Genomic DNA, 25,234 nt, shown 5'->3' with positions numbered 1-25,234 from the left:
AGTATCAATGTAAATATGGCAACAAAGCATATCATTCTAGTGCTCAATGTCCTTTTTCTGGGCCCAATCAGTTTTCACAGGCGGTTTTCTGTTATGTTTTTCAAACTAAAGAATTACAGTTGGCTTGTTGTCAAAGACACTTCAGGTTAGTATATGGTAACAATGGTAACTTTGCCTTTCTGTGTTTCCCCACTTCCAGGTATGAATGCAGCCGTCCGTGCAGTAGTACGGATGGGGATCTACGTTGAAGCAAAAGTATATTTTATCTACGAGGTTGGTGTTCACGTTTATTACATGCATGCTCCCCTGCTCAATATTTATCCTTTGCACCAGCAGTTCCCAAATAGAGAGATCCTTCTAGCAAAGTGTGGGACAACAGGAGAAAATGTGAGGCCAAAATGGGAAATATTCCTATTGCCTTTCTGTCCTATGGCCCGACAGGATTGAATGAAAGTAAGTAGGGATCAGCAGGAGATGGCAACAGGGGTGGGAGGGGCAGGAGGACGCAGAGAGGAAAGGAAAGGAGATGATTCCCTCTGCCCCTCGCGTATTAGTGTCTGTCCCATGATTCCTCTCAAGAGGAGGATCAATGTCCTTTTGACATTGTTATCCCAGCTCAACTGATTTCAACCCTTGAGCCCATTGTGGGGGGATTATTTGGGGTGAGGAGAAGGCCGCTGTAGGCCGCACCCATGTCTTTGGCTTTAACCTTGCTGGGGCTCCTAATGATAACTTTGGGGGCAGAGCGCTCAACTGATTTTACCCCCAGGGCCATCACAGGGCTGAGAGGAGGGGAGCATATGCTCACCTTACCAGGAGATCATAGCCATGGGACGGAGCATTTGGAATCCCTATTTTTCTTCAACGATGAGTAATCTCTAATGCTTCTCCTGTCATTCCTGAAATCCTAATTTGCTATCTAAACTGTCCTCACACAGACTGAACAGGTTTTGAAATAAGGTAGAGTTAAGTACATACACTTAGATCATGTTGCTGGCTGGTACGTTTTGCATCTACTCCCTTTTCCTCCTCACATTCCACTCCTAAAGAAGAACAAGAGTGTGAGGGTAAAGAGGAAGACTAAGCCCCCGTTTTGCTCTCCCTCTTCATCCATACCTTTGTTTTCTTTCCTGATCCAGCTAAGGAGATCTATGCATGGAAGCAGTCTTCTACACGGATGTCACTTATTGGATCTGGAGCCAGGAGCCATAACTGGATGCACATCCAAATGTGGGTATTTTCTGTCCACACTGCATTGCTTTCAATGGAATATGTCCTTGACTGTGCACCTCTATCGAGACTTCCATTTGGATGTACATCTGGGTGCTTGTAGCACTGAAAACAATGCAATGTGGAAAGCTGATACCTGCGCTTGGGTGCGTGGCCCATTTACCCCACATTCCTTTAGGGCACAATGCCATCCATGTTTAGATAGAAATCCCATGTATTTTTAGACGATCCCATGCATATTTAGAAAGAAAAAAGTCCTACAACTCCCAGCATTCCCCAACCAACCATGCTGGAAATTTTAGGACTTTTATCTGATGGAGAACATGGGCTTGGTTTTATTATGTAAACTGATTTGTAAACAGCCTTCCATGCATATACGCATGCAAAAAGTGTTCCACATGGACATGTGAATTCAGTCTATGAGCTTCTTCTTCAGAAGCAATACAATGATCCCCTTGCACTTTTGAAGCTTAGAAGATAATAAAACTTTCAGCTCTTGATAAAAGTGGGTCTGAATGGATGTAATTGTAGAGCTGCAAAACACACCAGGAAGTGTACTTTTCTTCTTCTAGAGCTTTTCCCCCCCAGACTCTTTGTCCAGTGCTAGCCCACGTCTGTCTGTTCCTATAACGCGTCTGTCAAAGATCTGTGCAACACATGAATATGCAAACAGAGTGCTGTGCTGCACAGTCCCTTTGTGGTATTGCCACAGCAACTGACTAAGCATTTATTTAGTGTGTCATGCCAGGCTTGGAAGTTTCTCTTCCTCTCACGAGCGTTTTGCCATCTTGCTCGAAAGAAGCCAGAGGCTTTTATGGAACTTTTCTTTCCCTTATCTCCGTGGGAACACAAAACTCTGAAATAATGGAGTCAGATTTAGCTCTTAAATTAGCTCTCCGTTCCCAGCTCTGTCCTTTTATAGCCCTTTGGCCCCTTTAAAGAAGGAGAGTAACCCTATTTTGAACGGAGCAAAGGCTGAAGTGCAAGGAATGTTGGCTCTCCACTGAATCTCCGAGCTGAGACACAGATAAGGCCTCCAGAAGTGCTTGTTCATCAGTGTGACCACCAACAAAGGCTTTGGCAGAGGCTTCGTCTAATTACTTGCACTACACCGTGCAGAAGAGCCCTAGGCAAGGAGCATACTAAGAAAAGGGATCTGTCAAAGGCTCTGTTACTGTTCACACTGGAAGGAGAGTGTTCAAAATTCCCAAGCTACTTTCCTGTCTCTTGGCTCCCATGGGAAAAGCAAGCAATATGTAGGGTCACATGGCTGGTGCCCACAGAGCCAGGCACCGGCAGACTCTGGTGCCTCCTTTCCGCACCACTCAGCATCTCGATTCAGACAGCTTGAGGCACACAAAGGGGAATTCCTGATGTTACTTCTGATCACTAGTTGGAGATAACAGTGGGATTTTTTCTCATTATTATTATTATTATTATTATTATTATTATTTATTTATATAGCACCATCAATGTACATGGTGCTGTACATGGTGCTGAGGGGTGGGGGAGGGAGAGGCTTGTTGGGAAATCCTCTGTGGGCCAGATGAGGAAGCTCTGCAGGCTGCATTCGGCCCATTGGCAGGAGGTTCCCCATCCCTGGTATAGTGGGTGGTTTCCTTGGGATTGGGGTACTATGCAAATGGGCAGGTTGAACCACCACTTGCACATCCCTGTTCTGGAATATGGTTGCAGTGAGACTGACGCTCCGAGCTGTAGTTTTCTATATGTAACACACTTCTGCCAGCTGCCTTTTTGTACACATACAAAATCCATTCTGTAGTGGTATTTCATACCATTCATGTTTTTAACATATCCTTCAAAATGACTGCTAAAAACACTTCACATTTATATCATGATTTTTCGAAGTATAGAAAACCTACCATAGCTTAGTGATGGAGCTTTACATGGAAAAGGTCCAGGGTTCAGCCCCCAGCACCTCCAGGTAGGGCAGGAGAAGAGTTGGGTCACCTGTCTGAAACCCTGGAGAACCATTGTAGAAGATACTGGGTGAGATGGACCAAGTATAAGGCAGCTTCAGATGTTTATATCAATAATAACCCTCATGGATATTTTGGAACTGTTTGTTGGAGCTTCAGTTTTATTTTTAACTAAGGCCTTCTCCAGCCACTTCTCAACTGGGCTGTACTAGAAAACCATAATAGAACTGTTCATTAACATTATAAGGCACAATGAACTTCAGCAGCTACAATCTGAGAAATCGCAGGCTATGCATTAAGTGATGCATGCACATGCATTCAAGAATGCATCCATCTCCATTCAGTTACTTTTCTAGAGACTTTGGGGAGGGATCTAAAATGTAAAGAATGATGAGTCTAGTGCAAATGTGCAGAAATGTAAACATTAAAATCAAGGCACCTTTGCTGCCCCCCATCCCACCCCCCAACATCTCAAAAGGCAAAATAGTGACAAAATAAGCTAGCATTTTTAGGAACAAAGGCCAAAACAACCAGAGCCGGATCTACACCAAGCATATATAGCACTATGAAAGTGGTATGTAAGAGGCAGGAGCCACACCAAGCAGGATACAGCAGCACTATGAAAGCTATAAGACTCGATGGCCTTATAGGCCCCTTCCAACTCTACTATTCTATCATTCTATGAAAGTGGTATATGGTACGTGTCATGGGCCTGGACAGTTGTCAGTGCATTTCAATACTGCTATAAATCAGTAGTGTGGCTCCTGCCTCTTATATACTGCTTTCATACCGCTTTCACAGTGCAATATCCTGCTTGGTGTAGAACTGGCTTATTCCTGGTAGACAAGGAGAATTAGAGCATATGATCTTGGGACGTGGTTGAGTTGCTTTGTATTACTTGAATGCTTCATTAATTGAAGAATAACTTTCAGCCAATGTGGCTGTAGCCTGGGGTTGCTACAAAGAGGTGTTTTGTTGTAGGTACTAGGATATAATCAGGCAAATCCATTGCCAAGGCACGTAGGCTAAGAAATACCGGATGACTTGTCCAAAGGACAGTCATTTCCCTGTTCCACATCAGAAATCCTCTTGAGCACATCAGCTTCAATTAATGTTGTTCTAGTGATTGCCCTACAAATGGAGTGTAGCCATGCCAATGGTAGCTCTAGCATGCTTGCACTTGTAATTGGTGGAGAACTTTATCCCATTTTCTGAACTTTTTTGTGACATGCATTTATCGCTACGCTTAAGCTGTCTTTGTGAACACTGCAGTATTTATGGTTTACCTGCTCTTTCTGGAAAAAACAACAAGTTTTGGTTTACATTACCTCAGTTAGAAGGTTATTTTGGAAAAGGATACATAGTAAAAATCGAGGCCTCACAACAAGCACAGATTTATTACACTGCTCAAAGAGCATCTCCAAAAAGCAACACTGTTTTGGAGAAAATGATCAATGAGAACTTTGTTTTTAATCTTGCATTCCTTCAGAGGAAGGGACATGTAGAAGTTAGAGATTTGCAGATACTCACTGTGCTCATATTGGACCCAGTCTAAGCTCTGTATGCCTGGAGCAGTTCATGTACCCTTGTGTGGAAGTTCAGAAGGTATATCTACATTATTCACTAGTATATGTTAAAATAACTGGCGTTGCTTCCCGCAAATGGTTTTGGGAATTATATAAGGGTGAAGACAGTAACTGGGTTCAGATGACATGATAACCAATGGTGGATTAAATAGTCAACGGTCGGTTATTGTGTTGTCTGCCCAGACTTTTTCGCAGAACGGTTGGTTATTCGGCCAAAATAACCAATGCAAATAACCAATGCTGTGCAGAGTTGATTATTTGAACAACTGTTGGTTATCGTGTTGTGTGTTGGGCAGTATTGACTATTTCGTTGCACACAGTTGGTTATTTTCGGTGACTACAGAGTGCCCTGGCAAGAGCAACCAAAGTGGCAGCTGCTGTTCTACTCCAGCCAGCAGAACTTGCAATGGCTGATGGGATACCAGCAGGAAGACTGAGGAGGGAGAGAGGGTGGTGGATGTGTCAATCAAACACACCATTGACTAATAGTCAACTCGATGCTGGCGGTAATTCATGCCATGACTGATTATAATAATGTCATGTGGGGAGTAACCCCTTGATAATCAACCGTGGAGTTGACTATTAACCCACTATTGACTATTGTGTTGTCTGAATGTGTGTGTGTGTGTGTGTGTGTTGCGCCAGTGGAGCATATTTAGAAGTGCCGCCATTGCATTTAATGCAAATGTACTTTTCCTATGTAGTTCATGGAAAAGGAAAACAAGAACATTTCAGCAAATTTGCAACAAAAGCTGGTTGTGAATGATGCTGAGGGCTGTTTCCTTCTGCATTGCCAGATAACTTTCCTCACCTCCTCTTCCTTAGACAGTTTTGCATTTAAAGGGGACGCTTTTAAAAAAGTAGATAAATATGCATGTGGTCCTTGAGAAATGGCAGCTAACCTACTTGAACCAAGTAAGGTGGGACAAGGAATATGGCTAACAGCTGAAGCAGCACTCAGGTTAATGGCAAGCACAGTTGTCATTTTGGTTGCAAACTTTGGGTTGTGGCTTTGGATCACAACTGGGGGACCAAGAACGATTACTGTTTTAATAACGGGCAGTATCCAACACTGCTGCTGTGCTACAGCTCAATCTGTTGTGAAAGTGGGACCCACCCACTGCTTGTGCAACAGAAAGTAGCAGTTCAAGAAGCAGCCTGTTCCCCCATTGGTCCTTTGTGGGGGTGAACTTTGCCCCAGTCAGGATGACCCACTCACCCTGCGCCCACTGTACAAGGCCAAAGCTAGACCTAAGGTTTATCCTGGGATCATCCCAGGTTCATCCTTCCCTGAGCACTGGATCCCCTGTGTGTCACCTAGATGAACAGGTTTGACCCCTGGACAATCCAGGGATAAACCTTAGGTCTAGCTATGGCCCAAGATGAACAGGTTTGACCCCTGGACAATCCAGGGATAAACCTTATGTCTAGCTATGGCCCAAGATGAACAGGTTTGACCCCTGGACAATCCAGGGATAAACCTTAGGTCTAGCTACGGCCCAAATGGTTGAAGGAATTGCTCCATTCACTTGCAGAGGGGGGAAATAGCTTGGTGGGCGCTGCTCTAGGACCCCTGATTTAGAGTGTTCAAAGCAGTTCACAATATCATCTTGTAGATATTTGAAGGCTGTGAAAAGAGCAATATTAGTATCCCTATATTGCAGATGAAGAGCTGAGGCTAAGACTGACTTGCCTAAGGCAATCTGGTGAGTTCCTGGTGGGATGTGAACTGGGCACATCCCGATTTCTATCTCAGCCATTATGCCATACCAGTTCTCTTTATCCTGCAAGCTGTATTTAGCATGGCATCATGTGGGAGTCATTCTTCAAGTGCTTGATGGGGGCGGGGGGGGGAAGGGAGGTCTCATCTATTTCTCTTCCAGAACTGTTCCTGGAGGTGGCTTTTATGACTTGAACTGAGATTGCATACGGGTTTCTTTTTATAACATGTGCCCACTCAAACATCCAGCGCTATCAGATAGTCCCAAGCAATAAAAAGAATTGATCACTTGCCAGTGAAATAAAAGCCTTTATTAGATTTTGTTATTAAAACAAAAAATAAAATAAAAAATAAAAGATGGGATAGTATGGATGAGATATCATTACGGGTTGCATAAAAATAGAACTCTCACAAAATAAATTTGTCTTCAAATATGCAACCTCCTCTTGCATGTAGATTTCTGGAGAAATACAATTGCTTTACATTAGTTTCTACCTATTCCTCGTCTCCATTTGGACATTTTCAGGTGAGATTTTTTTCCCACCTGAAAGGATGTACAGTGAATCCGTGGGACTATTCTTGAAGCTTAGAGGGACTTGTTATGTAGACAATGAGGTTCAAAAATTGACATATTTTTTTGTAGTGTCCTCTGCACACACCCCAAAAAACCCACACCAAACAAACCTAGTGCTTCTGTCAGTTGTCATTGGGGAAATGGGGAAAGAAGACCTCTGATACAGTCCGACCTGTTTAGTGCTGGCTGTTACTTCTTATGAAATATATTTGTTCCTGATAAGTACCACTCCTCTGTTTTCTTGGTTTCTAATATCTCCATGGGACCTATTAAACTGTGAATCTATATAAACAGGCTTTCATGAAATTTTCAGGTCTGGCTTGAGAGATCCAGGCACCTGCAATGGTTGAATTGTGTTGGCAACTGGAGTTGACTTAATTACAAGCTTTTGTGGAGGATGGTTAGTTTTCAGTAAGGGTGTGCACGGACCCCCCTCTCTGCCCCGCGGGCCAATCCAAAAATTTCGGATTGGCCTGCTCCGCTCCGCGCCGCTCCGTCCATAGTCCGCTCCTCTTTGCCGCGGAGCTCCGGCTCCGAATCGGAGGTCCGCAGTGGAGGGGAGTGGTGCCAGGTAAGGCCCCCCTCCCTCCTCTCCCTTACCTGCAGAGACCAAGGGGGAGGGGGGCCTTACCTGCGTCCGTCCGCGGTCCTTCTGCTTCTTCAATTGAGCCCGTGGCTCAACCAGGAAGTCTGGGCCGCAGCCGCGGGCTCAATTGAAGAAGCCGAGGGACCGCGGACGGACGCAGGTAAGGGAGAGGAGGGAGGGGGGTTTACCGGGCCCTGCTGCTGTCGCTGCATGGGTGACAGCGACAGCAGCAGGGCCCAGTAAACCCCACTTACCTTTCTGGCGGAGCTCCGGATCGAGGCGAAGGATCCGCCTTCACCTCGATCCTCTTCGCAACGCTCCTCCGGCCCCCCAATCCTCTTCGCCTCCGCCTTAAGGGTAGGCGAAGCCCCCCGCTCCACTCCTGCTTCTCCGGTTCGAGGAGAAGCGGAGCACATCCCTAGTTTTCAGACTGAACGTGCAGGTACCAAGTGTCTGAAAATAGACTTATTTTTGAGATTCTGAAGATTAAGCTTTTAGAGTAGTTGGCTGGTGGTTTTTAATTTATAGGCCCAGGCTAGCTGTCTCAGAGAAAATATTCAAGCATTTCTGTCTGGGTAGTGGCACATAGTGATTGCCAGCTATCCATTTCTAATCACTGATGGCAACCAGGCAGCTATTCAAAGTTCAGTTATCTATCTGCATCAGAATGCTTTAAAATGATCATTTTCTGGTCAAGCTAGCATTGTTATTCTTCAAACTGAATTTCTTGTATTAGTATCCCACTTTTCTTCCCAAGTGGCAACTTTTGTTGGTCGACGTACAATAAAATTCTAAACTAAGCAAGGATTTGTAGCCCGGTTTTGCCAGTCCAAGCTCAACACCGTTAACATCACTAGTAGGATTGGTCTTCACACCTTCCCCTTCTATTTTAAATATGTTTTAAACCTCTCCTTAAATGAATGAATGTCTTTTGTTCTTTTCTCTGTTTTTATATATGGCAGATTTCTAAAGTATTTTTTCTGTTCTCACAGGGTTATGAAGGCATGGTTGATGGAGGTGAAAATATAGTTGAAGTTACATGGGAAAGTGTTTCAAGCATCCTCCAAGTGGTAGGTACTGCATTAAGAATAGTTTTATACATCTATGTGTGTATGCATGAACGCGTTGTTTTTAAACAATTCCCCAAAGGTTGAAGGTTAAGATAAGAACAAGTATGCAATATACTTTACACGTAACAGCTTTATGCCTAAAGCCTAAACATGTTTATGTGAACTTAAGTCCCCTATATCCATATTTAGGACTGTTGTATTCCGTCAGCAGCCAGCATTTCCAGCGCATGCTTGGCTAGCAATGCACGGCAGGGCTGTCGTGCTCCCTCTTCTTCCCATGCACACACTGGGAAGAGAACAGCAGCAGCATCTGTGCAGAAGGAGCCTGGGAATGCTTTGGAGCTTGGTGCCTCTTCTTTTTGCTCTTCATTTCCCCTCCCAATATGAGTCACTGCACAAACGTTTTTTTCTGTTGGCTGCTTATTAATAACTGCTTTCATGTTGGTTTGAATTCTGCTCCGGTTGGAGGCAAATTCCATGCCTCTTCCCTGCTTTCATTGACCGTTGCCTGCCTGCTGTGACTTGCATCACGTATGGTTATTATAGTGCCAAGAAATGCCTTTGAAGTGTCAGTTTCTAAGGGCAATAGTTGGGCACATGTTTGATTCTTCTTCCTCCATAAAAGAAAATGAAAAGAAAAAGAGGAATTACTACTATGTAATCAACAACGGGCACATTTTCAGCAAAGGAAATTACATAACAGCTTTCTCTTATATTGATACACTCTTCTAGTATACAGACACATTCTTTTGCTGATCCTAAGAGGCGACAGAATTTCAGCCAAGGACAATACGAGTGATTAAACATTCAACAAAGGGATTGATGTGTTTTAATCAGACACAAACCTAACCCAGCTGATTCTTTGTTTCATAAGACCCCACTGAGGCAGGATCTACACTACTGCTTTAAAACAGTTTATAACAGTGGTGACAACATTTGGGGCCCAGGACACACTCCATATATAGTTTTAAAACTATTTTCAAAGTGTTAGATCCTGCTTGATGTTGATCTGGCCTGACACACTGATTCTTCCTGACTTCTAATCTCACCATCTTGGGGCATGTCTCGACCAGGGGAGGGAGGGGGGAGGATCGCACGATATTCTGCTCGCAAGATCCTCCTCTTTGGGCAAACGTGCGCGTGACATCCCGGGAGGAACAAGAGATGTCGTGCCTGCCTTTTTTTTTTTTTACAGACAATGAGTGCACCTGCACTCCAACGCAAATTTAAGGTGTTCTTTAAAAAACAAAAAACCCGCTCCCCTCACCCCACCCCACCCCTGATGGGCACGGAGCGCCTGAAGAGCTCTGTGCCCTGTTCCCACCTTGCAAGGAGCCGTGACAAAACCGGGATGGCTGCCCACACCTCCTGCTGTCTCGGGATGATCCCGAGACTGCAGGAAAAATCAGGCTAAAAGCCATCCCAGTTATCCCTGGGAAATGGAGGGATCATCCGTCCCTGCCCCCCGGATCCCCTGTGCGTCATGTGGACACACAGGGATGATCCCGGGATGATCACCGGGATAAGGCATGGTGTAGACATGCCCTTTGTGTACACAGTAGCCGTTCTGAGAGTGTGGAGGAAGGGAATACTAATCCATCAGAAAACTAGTCAAACAATAAATAAGGCAATAATGTGGTGCAATAATGTCAAGTGAAACCAGCCGGCAAAGTGCACTCTTGGGAGAAATGCCACTATGTCCTACAGTGAGCGTGGTACTTATCAAGGAGGTTGCCACTCTGGTGGCAATCTCTTTATTATCACACCACTTATCTATAAATGAAGCTTGTATGTAACTGACTGGTCAGTCATTATTTTCTAATCACCCCTGGCAACCAGATGACAGTAAGCGTCTTGGCCTGGGTGTAAGCCAAGCAAATAGGATGAAAGCCCATGAAATGTAAATTACCTACCTTTTCAGTCATCCTCTTGTGGTCATCATTGTTGCTCATGGTTACTCATCATTGTCCATGATGTTCAGAGAAGCATGTACTGGCATATCTTATTTTAACCTCACAACAGCCACGTGTGGTTGAAAGAAAAAGGAGGAGAGTGGCTTTTCCAGTGGCATGGGGTTTTGAAAATCAGTTATTATTATGGTTCCTCCCCAGTCCAAATCTAATACTCTGTTTTGACTGCATGATATCAAATTAACTGAATGAGTGTCATTCCATTGTTTCAGACTGCAGTTTCAGTGTTTCAGACTGCAGTTCTTTACATATGGGTACTTGTGGGTCCCGGAGAAGATGGTGGGTGTTCAAACGAATTATAATTGGTGCTTGTTTCCTTCCCTGCTTTTCATCTCTCTCTGCCCCTCCCCCTTAACAGCTAGCTGATCTGAAATGAAATGTCCTTTGTACAAAATCAACATGTTGTTGCTAGGATAGTAAGAGTGTATCAAACTAGCACTGCCTTTGTCTGGTAAGGAGGGATCACCATGCCCACCCTGATCTGCTTCAGATATGAGGGGGAAGGGGGTTAAAGCCCCCGTTGTTTTCCCCCTCTCTCCCTGAGCACTCAACGCCTGCCCTCTTCGTAGGAGAGGAAGTAACTCTTTTGCTATGGCAGTGGACCCATGCCTTGCTGCCGTCTTGCTCTCCCTCTCCGCTAGCCTCAGCTATTGATCTCCTTCCAAAGCAGCCAAGACTCTGGCAAGTATTGACATGCATCCTGTACTCTTTTAGGTTGTGAGGGTGGCTTTCTGTCTGATCATTGGCCTGGGTCGGAGTGCTGTCGTTGGACTGCCAACATCATTAACTTGGTCACTAGAATAAAAGGAACAATTTATCATCGCTGAGTTGCAGAGTAAATATGATAACCAAAAGTATGCATGGCTTCATACTGGACCGACAAGGAAAACCATATGCATTGCTTCTTACTTTAGCCAAATAGTGTTTATAGCTGACTACAGAGGAAGGCAATGGCCCTGTTCAGATGATGTTCTAAGCCATGGTGGTTAAGCATTTTAAGCTAAACATTATGGCTTGGTGTGTCATGTGAACCATGACTTAGCATGTTGTCTGAACCATTCCTAACCATGGTGGCTACACAACCACGGTTTAAACACATTCACTGTTTGCTGCAAAAGGGTTAGGAGCCTAACCATGGCTTAGCGTGTTGTCTGGAGAGGCCCAATGTAAAGCATACAGAAAGTAACCAACCTTCCCATTCTCCCCCCCCCCCCAATCTTTTGCTGCCACTATGCGGAAACCCATATGTGGACCAGTTGCATTTTAGGCAAAGGTGGTAGTGAAGATCTTCCATGGAAACAGAAGAGTGAGTTTCTAATTCTTCCCTTTTATGTTGCAGGGAGGGACGGTTATTGGCAGTGCACGCTGCAAAGCTTTTCGGACCCGGGAGGGTCGTTTGAAGGCAGCCCGCAATTTGGTTAAGTGCGGAATCACGAACCTTTGTGTGATTGGTGGAGATGGCAGCTTAACGGGTGCTAACTTGTTTCGTGCGGAGTGGAGTGGGCTGTTGGAGGAGCTGGCAAAAAACGGTAAGTTGCCGTGTTGCTGTTGAGCTTGTGGCAGTAGTTCTGTCCTGCTGAAAATATAATCTAAAACACATCTTCCAATTTATGCTCTGGTCTGGCCAAGGCGCGGACGTTATTCAGCCATAAGAATATAACAGCAGTTCACCCAGCACAGTGCCCTGTTTCAAACAGTGGCCAAAGCAATGAGAACGTTTGAAAACAGAGATGGTGCTACCGATCTCTTGTTTCCTCCGGCATCTGGGAAGCTTGTAATGATTGCTTTGGCAGAGGCACAAATCTTAGGCTGCTCCAGTCACAGCACTCACAAACCTCTGCATCAGTTGCTTTAGAACTCAGGGAAGCTGAAGTTCTAGGCAGCTGAGGCAAATGACAAGGAAGAGGAAGCTAAAAGATCTGTCTTTTAGGATGGGGAATCAGCGCCCTGGGATGGCTGCCTCCTCCCCTCAGACTGTGGCCAAACCTGTTCATCTAGGTGACACACAGGGGATCCAGTGCTCAGGTAGGGACAAATCCTGGATGATCCCAGGATAAACCTTAGGTCTAGCTGTGGCCTGTGCTAACAAAGGCTTCCACAGTTCTTTATCTAATAGACAGCTGCAGTGAGAGCAAGCAGCATGGCCAGGGCAAAGGCCTACCCATCTGTCTCTCACCCCAACCCCAGCCCCCCAATCTACTGCAGGTGTACCCAATGTGGTGCCCATGGGCACCATGGCGCTTGTGGGCATCTCAAGTGGCATCCATGAACAGGTCCCCAACATGGTGCCCATGGACGCCTGTGTAATATATTAGCTTTTCCCATTTTAAAATATACATACATGGATTTGTATGAACTGCATACAACATCCTAGCCATTGTACATGAGGTTCAACAAAAATGGACCATATATACAAATAAATATCCGTGAGTGTTGATCCTTCCAGTGTTGTAATATCAGTCTTTCAGCTGTCAAAAAAGAACCATTTATGCTTATTTGTTAATTTCCATGAAGCAGGTGAATAATTTAAAAGAAAATGTACCTCAGTGAATATTAAAGACTGTTCCAGTACATAATGTATCTGTGAAATAACCTCCTCCCAAAAAGAAGCAACTACTGGACATTGCCAAAACGTATGTTTAAAAGAAATATTAGCTGTTTTGCACCACTAGCAATTAGCCAAATTAGACAATCCCTTATTAAAGGGCCGTTGCGGTATCCAGTAGATCCAAAACAAAGTGTTTTTGATTTGTTTTTCTGCTGAATAAGATGTTTTTGCTGAATAAAATGGGGGGGGGGGGAACCTAAAATTAAGATTCATAGACATTACAAAATTGTGATCCACTGCTTAGGCATTTTGTGGTGATGCCCACAACATGATCTCAAATTCCCAAATGTGTCCACAGGTCCAAAACGGTTGGGGATCTCTGGTCTAACATCGTACAGTTCAGAATTCTATCGCTTCATTCTGTGTAATATACAGATTAGAACAGAGTTTTAAAATAACTTTTGGGGCTTGAATTTGGGGGCCTTGTGGCGGATTGAATATTTCTACCCTGAAGGTGCCAGAAGGAAAGTTGCTCCTTGTGTGGGTAGGAAGGAAATACCTTTAGGGTAGGGGAGAATGGTGCTGAGAGGCAGGGAGAGTGGACATCACCACCAGCAGTGGAGTGTACACCTCCTTCCTGTTTGCATCTCCACCCCCCCCCACCCCAAATACCACGCCATTCAAAGCCTTGCATGGAGTGTCAAATTTGTATGGTGGGCACATTTCAACTCCGTCTAGTGTAGGTTGAATCACTGATGATCAGTGCCAAATTTCATTTGCTTCCCTGAGTTAATTCCGTTGTTGTACCTTCTTGGAAAAATATCAATCCAAGGTTATTAAGTTGCCGGTATTTCTTGTGCTTTCCAAGTGAGAAAACAATTTCTTGGATGCTCTTGCTTTGCAGACTTCCAGAATCAGGCACACAACTATCGATTGTTGCTGTGTTAATTAACAAGGCAGCTTAACCACCAACAGTGCTTAAGAAATAACTTATCATTTTTGAGCCCCTCCTTGTTGGCTCTAAAATATTAGGTTACAAAATAACAGATATATTGCACACCCACTTGCCAGATCAAATGATCAACTAGGTGGGAAGGAAAGTAAGAATTGCTGTTCCCGGAAATAAGTGCTTAGCATTGGGCAAAAGGCGGGATACAAATAAATATAATAATAATAATAATAATAATAATAATAATAATAATAATAATAATAATGTGTGCTTTACAACTCCTGACATTACTCTAGTGTGACAGGTATATACAGAGAAGCAGGAGTTCAAAGTGGGCTGCCAAAATCAGACTACCTAGTCAATTTGTCACTTCCTTCCTTGCAGAGGACATATATCTGTTGACCTGAGGCAGGCATGAGTGGCAAACTGTACCTGTACTGGGGCTGTTCACACAACACACTAAATCATACTGACTGGTTGAGAATGGGTTATGGTGGAATCATGGGTTAGCATGTTGTGTGAGCTTGTCAACAACCCTGAACAACCCAACAACAAGCCATGGCTTCTCAACATGAATTGTTCCACACAAAGAAGCCACATTGCATGGTTAGCAAGCTACCAGGTGGAAAATGTCCTGGGTTCAGACAATATGCTATGGTTCAGCAAACAATCACAGTTCAACAACCCAGTGAGTGTGGGTTAACGTGTTGTGTGAACCCAGTCACTGTCTTCTCTGATAGGTAGGAGTTCTCCAAGGTTCTGGAGAGTTCTTATCTGGCCCTGCTTGCCTGGACCCTTCTGCATGCAAAACCTATGTCCTCAACCACTGAATGTGGACTTTGTCCCTTGTTTTAGAAAGTAACTCCAAAAGCAAAGTAGGCAATTGGGATGGCATTCCACACTCTCCCAAATTAATGTAGGCAGAAATAAGGCTACCATTCAGTGCAGAAACGTCACACAGCATTAATTAACTTTATCCTTTCTGTACATAAATTATTAACTCAGCTCTTGCAGCTGCCAAAGCCCTAAGAAAACCCATTGCAAAACTGCGAAAGCGAGGCTGATTTAACTTTGATATGAAAATTGTGGGGGGTTTGTCAGACGCTTCTGTTGGTTTCTTGGCAGGTGAGATTGACGACGAGGCTGTGAAGAAGTATGTTTACCTCAATATTGTGGGAATGGTCGGTTCCATTGACAATGACTTCTGTGGTACAGATATGACCATCGGCACTGACTCAGCCTTGCACAGAATCATTGAAGTTGTGGATGCCATCATGACCACTGCTCAAAGGTACTTTGATTTCAACAGTTGCACTGTATGGTTTAAAGAAGGCAAATGGACATCTCAGGCAAAGGCCAATGTTCATTGATCTTTTCCTTCCCTTCCCTTCCAACATTATTATTAATAATAATAATAATAATAATAATAATAATAATAATAATAATAATAATAATAATATAGCACCAACAATGTACTTGGTGCTGTACAGAATATACAAATAAAACAGTAATACCCTGCCTAGAGGCTTACAATCTAAAATCACATTAAAACATATGAAGGCTAAAGCGTACCAGTGTTGGAATCATTGCAACCTTCGGCTAAAATTTATTCATTTATTTATTACATTTTTATACCGCCCAATAGCCGAAGCTCTTTGGGCGGTTCAAAAAAATTAAAACCATGAAAAGCATAATAAAACAACCAACAGTCTAAAAACACAAATACAAAATACAATATAAAAAGCACAACCAGGACAAAACCACACAGCAGAAATTGATATAGATTAAAATACGGAATTAAAACAGCAAAGTTTAAATTTAAGTTAAATTAGGTGTTAAAATACTGAGAAAATAAAAAGGTCTTCAGCTGGCGACGAAAGGAGTACAGTGTAGGTGCCAGGCGGACCTCTCTGGGGAGCTCATTCCACAACCGGGGTGCCACAGCGGAGAAAGCCCTCCTCCTAGTAGCCATCTGCCTCACTTCCTTTGGCAGGGGTTCATGGAGAAGGGCCCCTGTAGATGATCTTAAGGTCCAGGCAGGTACATATGGGAGGAGGCGTTCCTTCAAATAACCTGGCCCCAAGCCGTTTAGGGCGTTGAGTGTTATTACCAGCAAATTCCAAGGGAGGTAATTTGAACGCAACAAAGCTGCCTGTATTCTGTTTTATGTCAAAGGGAGGAATTAGATGATATCCAAAACATGGTGTTCCTGCCAAAAACAGCCCTATGCCAAGCTCCCCTGTTGGAGGTTGAGCAAAGGCATGGCATAGCACCTAAATGGGGTGTGTGTTTTCTTTCCTTGCCTCCAGTGGTGCACAATTTGATGACTTCATGTCACTTATTGTGTTTCCATTACAGAGAAAGGAGGGGAATTTGACACAGGGTTTCTGTTCTTGCTGGCGACTCCCTTTTCAGTGTTGCATCTAATTCTCCCTAAAGAAGCAGTCCTGCTGCTCGCTGCCATCTCTTAAAAATAAATCCATGTGGGAAGGGTTGATATAACTTCCTATTTCAAAGGAAGAGATGGCTACAGCTGAAGAGCACCTGCATGCTCAGTGTGGGGTTTTGTTTGGGGTTTTGATTTGGCGGTAGTAATGCACATTAAATTAACTATAATATTTTGAGTCAGTGTGGGTGAATTGTAGGGATATTTCCATAACGCATTTGCTGGAGACTATGGGTCTTGCTAGACCTACCTTAAAATTCGGGCGTGTGGTGGGGCCAGCCCGCGCTAGAAGTAGCTCAGGCTGTCACTCCTATCCACACGTCAACGCGACGGGGTAAAGGAAAGCCCCGTCACGTCAGCCATTTTGTTTTGTATCTTAAAGGGGCCATGTGCGCAGGAGCGCACCAATGATAAAGGTAGGTGGTTTTTTTTAAAGGGTTCCTCACTCCCCCTGCCCCCGATTTCCCCCTAGCCGCAATCCCCCCACATGCTTCCAATCTCCGATCCCCCCCGCCTGCCCGCCCGTGATCTCTGATCCCCCCTGTCCGCCTGCCCGCCTGCGATCTCCAATTCCCCACATCCCCCCCCCCCCCCGGCTCTGTTTTCTGCCCCATCTCCCCACCCCGCCCTGATGGCCGCAGCGGTCCTGCGGAGTGCTGCACACTGCTTTGCCCAGCTACTCGTGAGTAAATGCAGTAGCTGGGGAAAGTGGCGGAACGGTCTACACGCTCGTGGTCTCAGGCTTAGTCTGAGACCACGGGAAATACCGGGCCACAACCGGTGCCGGTCATCCCGGGCCAAGGGAGTGTTACCCCTGCCTGAGCCCGGGATCCCCTGTGTGTCATCTGGACACACAGGGGCCAGCCTGGGGCTCGCACCGGGCTACCCCATTGTCTAGCAAGGCCCTATGACTAGTAATGTGGTACACTGTTAGGCACAGCTTGGACATTAAAGCTTCATTAGTGCAACATGAATTCAGCCTCATTCACTCCAACCCCAGCTAGCGCAGCCACAAGGAGGAGATTGAAAGCACCCATTTCTTGGTTTTAACAAAACTTGGCTTATCATTGCATCTCAAAAATGCGTTATACATGGGGCTGCCTTTGAAAACGGTCCGGAAACTTCAACTGGTACAAAACAGGGCAGCACGTTTACTATCAGGGACTGGCCGATGAGACCACATTACGCCAGTCCTTTTCCAGCTTCATTGGCTGCCAGTCCAGGTCTGGGCCAAATTCAAAGTGCTGGTATTAACATTTAAAGCCCTAAACGGCTTGGGGCCAGGTTATCTGAAGGAACGCCTCCTCCCATATGTACCTGCCCGGACCCTAAGGTCATCCTCAGGGGTCCTTCTCCGTGAGCTCCTGCCAAAGGAAGTGAGGCAGGTGGCTACCAGGAGGAGGGCCTTCTCTGCTGTGGCACCCCGGCTGTGGAATGAGCTCCCTAAGGAGGATCGCTTGGCACCTACATTATATGCTTTTAGACGCCAGGTGAAGACCTTTTTATTCTCCCAGCATTTTAACAGTCTATAAATAAATTTTAACTTGGTGTTTTAAATTCACAATTTTGCATTGCTGCTGTTTTTATCTGGTTGAGCTTTTATATTGTATTTTATATTATGGTTTTGTTTTATACTTTGAATGTTTTTAATTTTTGTGAACCGCCCAGAGAGCTCTGGCTATTGGGCAGTATAAAAATGTAATAAATAAATAAATAAATAAATTGTGAAGGGAGTGTTGGAGAAGAATCCCCATATTCTCTATGATATGTTATCACAGATAACAAGGGGATTTCCCTGTGTGCCGCTCACCTTCCCAATGGGAGGGAAAGTGGTGCACAGGGGAATCCATTTGTTATCTCCAGTCAGAGGTTGGAGATAACATGGCATCCCTGGACTCAGCAGGTGCTTCCTTGAGCTGGTCCTGCAAGCACCTGCCAAGTCCCTTCCCATGCTATGGGAACTACGTTTTATTAAGTCATGCAAAAATAAGGAGGATAAAAAAGCAACTGTAAAAGCCAAAAGCAAGTAAAAAGAGACACCTGCACCGATATATATGTTTTAAGAGCCATCCCTTTATTGAGGTGATTCTTCACTTGCTTCTAATGTTTCAGAAAGAGCTACTTGGGACTGCCTCACTTCTGGCTCACTCAAGAAGATTTCTGTTTTTTGAAACAAGTCAGGATCAACTGTGGTTTATGATCTTGTTCAATTAATGCTGAAAGATTTCTTTTAGCATTGCATCCAAACCGGGTCTTAGTCTGCTGAAATCCTATTATTCAGTGGGATTTAAACAGCCTCTGTGGAGGTTTGCAGCCTTTGGCACTGTGTAACTAGATGGGAATGGAACTACTCCGTGAGGCATTTCTGGATTCCTAGGAACAGCAGCTGAGCGCTGTCATCACTTTCCCTGGTATTTATCACATCATTGGACACATGCAGTGGTATGAAAACAACCTGCAGGTGTCGGGGGTGGGCAGGGGGAGAAACACTTGCTGTACATGGATCGGGTGCTTTTAAGTTGGGCTGTGCTTGAATATTGTTTTTGTTGGTTGATATTTAGCTGTGCAAACAAAAAGGAGGGGGAAACATTGGGTGGGATTTGTTTAAGGAAGCATCCCGGGTCTTGCAATTTGTCAATTAGTAACCATCACTGAGCGGCAGCTACTATTTGAAGAACAGCCTGAAGCCCCTGTTAAGTATCATAACTAAGGTCATCTTCAGGGGTCCTTCTCTGCGAGCCCCTGCCAAAGGAAGTGAGGCAGGTGGCTACCAGGAGGAGGGCCTTTTCTGCTGCGGCACCCTGGCTGTGGAATGAGCTCCCTAAGGAGGATCGCTTGGCACCTATATTATATGCTTTTAGACGCCAGGTGAAGACCTTTTTATTCTCCCAACATTTTAACAATCTATAAATACATTTTAACATGGTGTTTTAAATTTGTAATTTTGCATTGCTGCTGTTTTTATCTGGTTGAGCTTTTTTATTGTATTTTATATTACGGTTTTATACTGTTGTTTTATATTATGAATGGTTTTAATTTTTGTGAACCGCCCAGAGAGCTCTGGCTATTGGGCGGTATAGAAATGTAATAAATAAATAAATAAATAAAAATAAATAACTTCATTGCTTTAGGGATGGGCGAGTTCACCTGTGCCAGGTTCGGGGGCACCTGCCATTTGCCCCTCCTGCTGGCTGCGTGAGCCTCTCCTGATGCTCGGCTTGGCCCAGCGAGTGCTCAGCAGCTGCACTCATGCACGCTGAACTCGTACACTTCCCTGTTCCTATGTCAATGGCGGCCACCATTGACACAACAGGACGAAGTGCGCATTTTGGGGAGTCATTGTAAATTGCGCAATCCCCCCCCCCCCAGCACCAATGGTGGCCTTAAAGGCCCTATTGACGCAAGGGTAAAGGCGCGAACACGGGCAGCTGCCAAGCGCTTGCTGGGGCCTCACCAGCACATGGGGGGCATCAGTGCTCGCAGTCGGGCGCTCGTGACAACCCTAATTTTAATGTGGTGCAGTGATTTGCAGTTCTAGCTTTGCGGGGAAGTGCAAAGAATGCTTTGCTGGTTTTGGTAAAATGGCACATTATAATTGACTGCCAGCTGGAAAGTTACTAGTTAAGCAGAGTGTGCAGCGGGAGGAGGGAGCATAAAAGCACAATGTCATCCTCAAAGTCCCAAACAGTGGTTTGCTTTCTTCTTCTTCTTCTTCTTCTTCTTCTTCTTCTTCTTCTTCTTCTTCTTCTTCTTCTGTGCCTCTTGTACATTTCAGTAATGCCTTGTTGCTGTTGTGGTGTTGTTGATCTTTCTTCTGATTTTTATAGCCACCAGAGGACCTTTGTCCTGGAAGTGATGGGAAGACACTGTGGGTATGTATGGCTAGAAGCACCATAATTAGTAAAAATTGTGGAAACGGATAGTTCAAGCGCTCATTTGGATTTTGTGACTCTGTCCTAGGTACCTGGCTCTTGTTAGTGCCTTAGCCTGTGGCGCAGATTATGTCTTTATTCCTGAATATCCACCTGAGGAAGGATGGGAAGACCATATGTGTGCTAAGCTTTCTGAGGTAATCCTGCTTTTCAAACGGTGTCCTGGGATCCTTTGGGGTTCCTCCATGAAAAGATCAGTAATGGCAGGAAAGCTTTCCGCTCCCTGGAAGACAGCTTGTCCATAGCGAAAATGTGAGATGTGTTCTTTGAAGTCTTCTGCCCCTGTGAAATGTTCTCCTTTTTGGTGAACTCCCCCCTTCCCCACAATTTTTTCTTCACGTTAAGACATACCCCAGACAGAATCTGATTGGCTAGTTGATGGTACTACTGTCACAAGGAAGAAGGGGTATTTGGCAGCAAAAACAAAATGGCACCTAATTTACAGCTGAATGTGGCTGCCAATAGCAGTGACCTGGCACAAAAAATTTTTAGGCCCCCCAAAAGCCCATTTTCATACCAGAAATGATTACTGGAGAACATTGTGCCCAACCCTAACCACTCCCTCTTTTCTAGAAGCTGTTTGCTTCAGTTGTGGACCTTGTCATTAGCTTTAATGGTCTGTCTTGCATTTTTCTTGTCCTAGAACCGTGCACGAAAGAAAAGGTTGAATATCATAATTGTAGCAGAAGGTGCGATTGATTCCCATAACAAAGCTATAACTTCAGAACAAGTGAAGGATGTAAGTATCAAGCCGCCAGTCATGCCTTCTACTGAGGTTATATGTAACTGAATAGTTTCTCTCTGAACACTGTTCCCCCTTTCTTTATATTGTGTCCTAGAACAGTAACGTGGTCTCAATAAGAAACAGCTTGTGCCTTCTAAAACGCTGTGTCCTAAAACTCCTGGTTGTGTGCATATAAAAAACCAACACAAAAACAAAAAGCTAAAGGAATGAGTTATTTAGAGTTATTTTCTTATAAGTCACACCTAGTGATACAGTCCTTGAATAAGTACTAGTTGGATAGAATATTCATGAAGTTTCAGAATAGTTCTACGTTGTTGTTGTTGTTGTTATTTCTTAGATGCCTTTTTAAAAGGTGAACTACAGCAAAATTAAAACATTCAACATTTAGAACAGCTAAAACAATTGTCCATATCATACTAAAATACAAAAGACAAAATATCTGATAACCATAGACACAACTAAACTGATGTATCAATACAGCCCATCATATGCCATCAAATGCTTGGGAACAAATCTGGTGCCCAAAATGGTAATATTGGTGCTACACAGGCTTTGGCGGTTAGAGCATTCCATAAACAGAGGAACCACCACCAAAAAGGCCCTTTCCCTTGTTGCTATCCTAATAACCTCCCTCAGAGGTAGCACTCAGACGAGGGGCCCAGATTTTGATTGTAATGTACAGGTAGATGTACAGTATATGTTATGTGTGCATATATATGATATTTGTAACATCTTGCTTGATGAAGAGTCTGGAGGTCTTGAAAGCTTGCACATTTTTGTGACCTTTTGGTTAACCTAGTAAAGGTATTGCACTAATATGAGTTTTTGAATTTTTCTTGTTAGACTTTCTCAGAACTGTTAAATGTAAGACTTGACTTAAACTTAGGCAAAGGCTATGATGATAGACATTCATATTAAGAGAGCACATGGAACCAGGGTAAACTGTGTCAATAGTGCTTATAGGAACTGTTGAAACTCAATTTGCAGGCAGCCATTTTGGATCTCTTATATATACTTGATGGACCTTGTGAAAACAAATGTTTTAATCTTTCACATGACAGTTGGCTGAAACTATAACAGCTTCTTTAGCTCTAAATGGCTCTGTCACCAATCTTCTTTTTAGCCAAGGCTAGAGGTAGGGGATCTCAATTGCTTTCTTATTCCTGGCATTAGATCTTGAAATACAATCATAGGATGTCTGAGTAACTTAAATCAATGTTCCCTTTACTGTATGTGTTCAGTGAACATTAGATTTTAGGCCTGAGAGATTCTGGAGAGCCAATATTTATCAACTTCAAACTAGAGCAACCAGCCTATGGCTGAGAACTCGGTGTGACCACTTTGAAAAGCTTCAAATGAGTTTACATTGATTAGAAACCAGAATTTAGCTGTGACCCATTTATCATGTATGGGGGTGGATGCTGTTCTTTTGTTATAAAGGTTATGTTTCAGTAGCAAAGTACTAAAGCTCTCCTGAGTGTCCACTCTTGCGCTAAGATGTCCATCTAAGGTCTATCTAGTCAAGCTTTCTTTGGAAGAATTACAACAGCCAGCCAACCACACCCTCAATTTTACAATATTTTATTGGTAGACTACTGTCTACCTTCTGTCTGCTGTTGCCCTAGTACATTATTGTATGAATTCGAGTTGATATTAGGGTATCCAGTTCATCTCTCTAATGGTGTTGGTGAAAGTCACCATCTCCCTCCATCAATTTCTTGAACCTTCAGTTCAAAAACTTCAATATTCTAAATTGTTTCAGAAAAGAGGGAAGGCTGCATGTGGTGTGTGTGTGTTAACTTTTTAGGTAGTGTGGCAAAACAGCTTCTTCTATTCTTCGAGCGGTCTCTGTGCAGTACCACATATGGGTTCCATGCCTGCACAGAGCAATATCCGGAACCTTCTAGAACTTAGCAATGAAATATTTTGGTACCAAGGAAATTAGGCAGTGACATATTTTGGCATAAAGAACTACCCCACCCTCCAAGCCCCAGGGTGCATACTCCAAGGGGCATGGAGTTATGAGCCATCTCCACCAGGAAAGCATGCTAGGTACTGAGTAGTAGCTTGCCACACAATGCATGTTACCACTTGTAAGGTGCTTGACTTTTAAGTTGTGAGGAGAATCTTATCACTTCTCTACACTTTCCCAGATTTCTGATCCGGTATGGGATTGTGGTGAAATCCTCTTCACCATTTGGCAGGACAAATACAGACTGTCAGTGTAATACAGATAGTGGCTTACGCAAACACTGTAATAAGTTGCCACTTGGTAAATGACTGTTTGTATTTACCCAGACAACGGAGCTACTCAGAGAATGAATGAATGAATAAGTTTATTACGGTATGACAACCAGCACTCCAATCAAACACCATACAATTTAACACATTTAACACATTACATTACATTACAGATGTGGGACGTGAATATTATTATTGTCTCGCCACCTTACGGCGTGAGATGGCTGCAGCACAAAATCTTGCGACTTTTACAGTAACTTGAGTGTTCATGCCTGAGAAAAGATAATCTAAACACACTTTGTCTGTTCTACCTGGGAATTTTTTTATAAGTGGAGTTATTAAGGAGACCCTGAGGTCTTTATACAGGTGGCAGTAAAGTAGAACATGGGCTATTGTCTCAACATCCCCCGACCCACATGGACATTGCCGTTCACTGTAAGGGGTTTTTTTGAATCTACCCTCCAGCAATGCTGAAGGTAGAACATTAAATCTGGCTAACGTAAAAGCTCTTCTGAGCCTCGGAACGGTCAAGTTTATCAGGTACATGGCAATTGTTGGAGAACTACTATTTTCCCTGAACCCCGGGTTCAGGCTAGCTCGACTCAATTGGTCTTGAAAGTCTATATCTTGAATTCTTTGGGCAATATCCATTTTCGCTTTCTCATATCCTAGGTTCAGGACTGCATCCATGGAGTAGCCCAGGGATTGCAACTTCCTATTCAAAGTATCCTTCCACCTTGAATTGAAAGTGTCTGTTAGAGTAAGCGGAGCTAAACCCACAGGGACAAACAGTAATTTTAACCAGAGATGGAACTTACGTATCCATATACGAGCCTCTAATGAGATCTGGCCTGCCTCCAGCCTTACAATTGCATTTTGAAGGCAGGACGGGACCGCAAGTATTGCCCTCAGAAACTTAGTTTGTACAGCCTCCAGAGGGGCCAGGTTTTCATAGACACAAATCTCTGAACCATACAGCATTTGAGCTAAAACCTTAGCAACAAAAACTTGGAGAACAGAGGGAATATGCTGCCCACCTTTGTTGTAGAAAAAGGAGAGGAGTGCCTTAATGCTCCTCTGCACATTAGCGATTGCATTTTTAGATTGAACCCTCCACGTTCCTGATGAATGAAATATTATTCCCAGATATTTGTACGAAGCCACCTGTTCAATTTGGTGTTCATTTAGTTGCCATTTATATTTTAATCTTCTTCTGGAAAAAACTACAACCTTTGTTTTATCATAATTGATCTGCAGTAGTTCACTTTCACAGTAACCCTTCAAGGCCCTCAGCAATCTCCTCAAACCTGACTTGGTCAATGACAACAGTACCGCATCGTCCGCATAGAGCAAAATCGATAAGGGTCTATTTGATATACTAGGTGGTTGTGCTCTTTGCTCCGCTAGACATTCTACCAGGGAATTAATGTAAAAATTAAACAGAGTGGGAGCTAATACACAGCCCTGTTTCACACCCATCGTGGTAGTGATAGACCGGGACATAAGACCAGCGCTGTTACATCTCACCTGGAGCCTAGTGTTTTCATATAGACTGCGGATAAGAATCAGCAGTCGACGGTCAATGTTAGTGCCCTCTAACTTTTCCCACAGTCTGTCCCTAGATATCAGATCGAATGCAGATCTAAAATCAATAAAGGCAGTATAAAGTGCACCCCCCGGGGGAGTTGAGTATTTGC

The 25,234-nt window shown here is 43.9% G+C and overlaps 1 protein-coding gene across 5 annotated transcripts in view; it reads left to right on the top strand.

The window, feature by feature from the left end:
- PFKP (phosphofructokinase, platelet) overlaps positions 1-25,234 on the top strand; it is an 80,168-nt gene that overhangs the window by 14,443 nt on the left and 40,491 nt on the right. For all 5 annotated transcript variants that reach the window (XM_063125676.1, XM_063125669.1, XM_063125661.1 and 2 more), the window contains exons 2-8: positions 200-273; positions 8,629-8,706; positions 12,016-12,205; positions 15,299-15,464; positions 20,447-20,491; positions 20,580-20,688; positions 21,195-21,290. In XM_063125676.1, the coding sequence (XP_062981746.1) occupies positions 200-273; positions 8,629-8,706; positions 12,016-12,205; positions 15,299-15,464; positions 20,447-20,491; positions 20,580-20,688; positions 21,195-21,290 (758 nt within the window). The remainder of the gene's footprint in view (positions 1-199; positions 274-8,628; positions 8,707-12,015; positions 12,206-15,298; positions 15,465-20,446; positions 20,492-20,579; positions 20,689-21,194; positions 21,291-25,234) is intronic.

The sequence above is a fragment of the Elgaria multicarinata genome, chromosome 1 (genome assembly GCF_023053635.1).
Source record: "Elgaria multicarinata webbii isolate HBS135686 ecotype San Diego chromosome 1, rElgMul1.1.pri, whole genome shotgun sequence".
In the NCBI taxonomy this organism is placed as follows: domain Eukaryota; kingdom Metazoa; phylum Chordata; class Lepidosauria; order Squamata; family Anguidae; genus Elgaria; species Elgaria multicarinata.
This window is presented reverse-complemented; position numbering and strand designations above follow the sequence as displayed.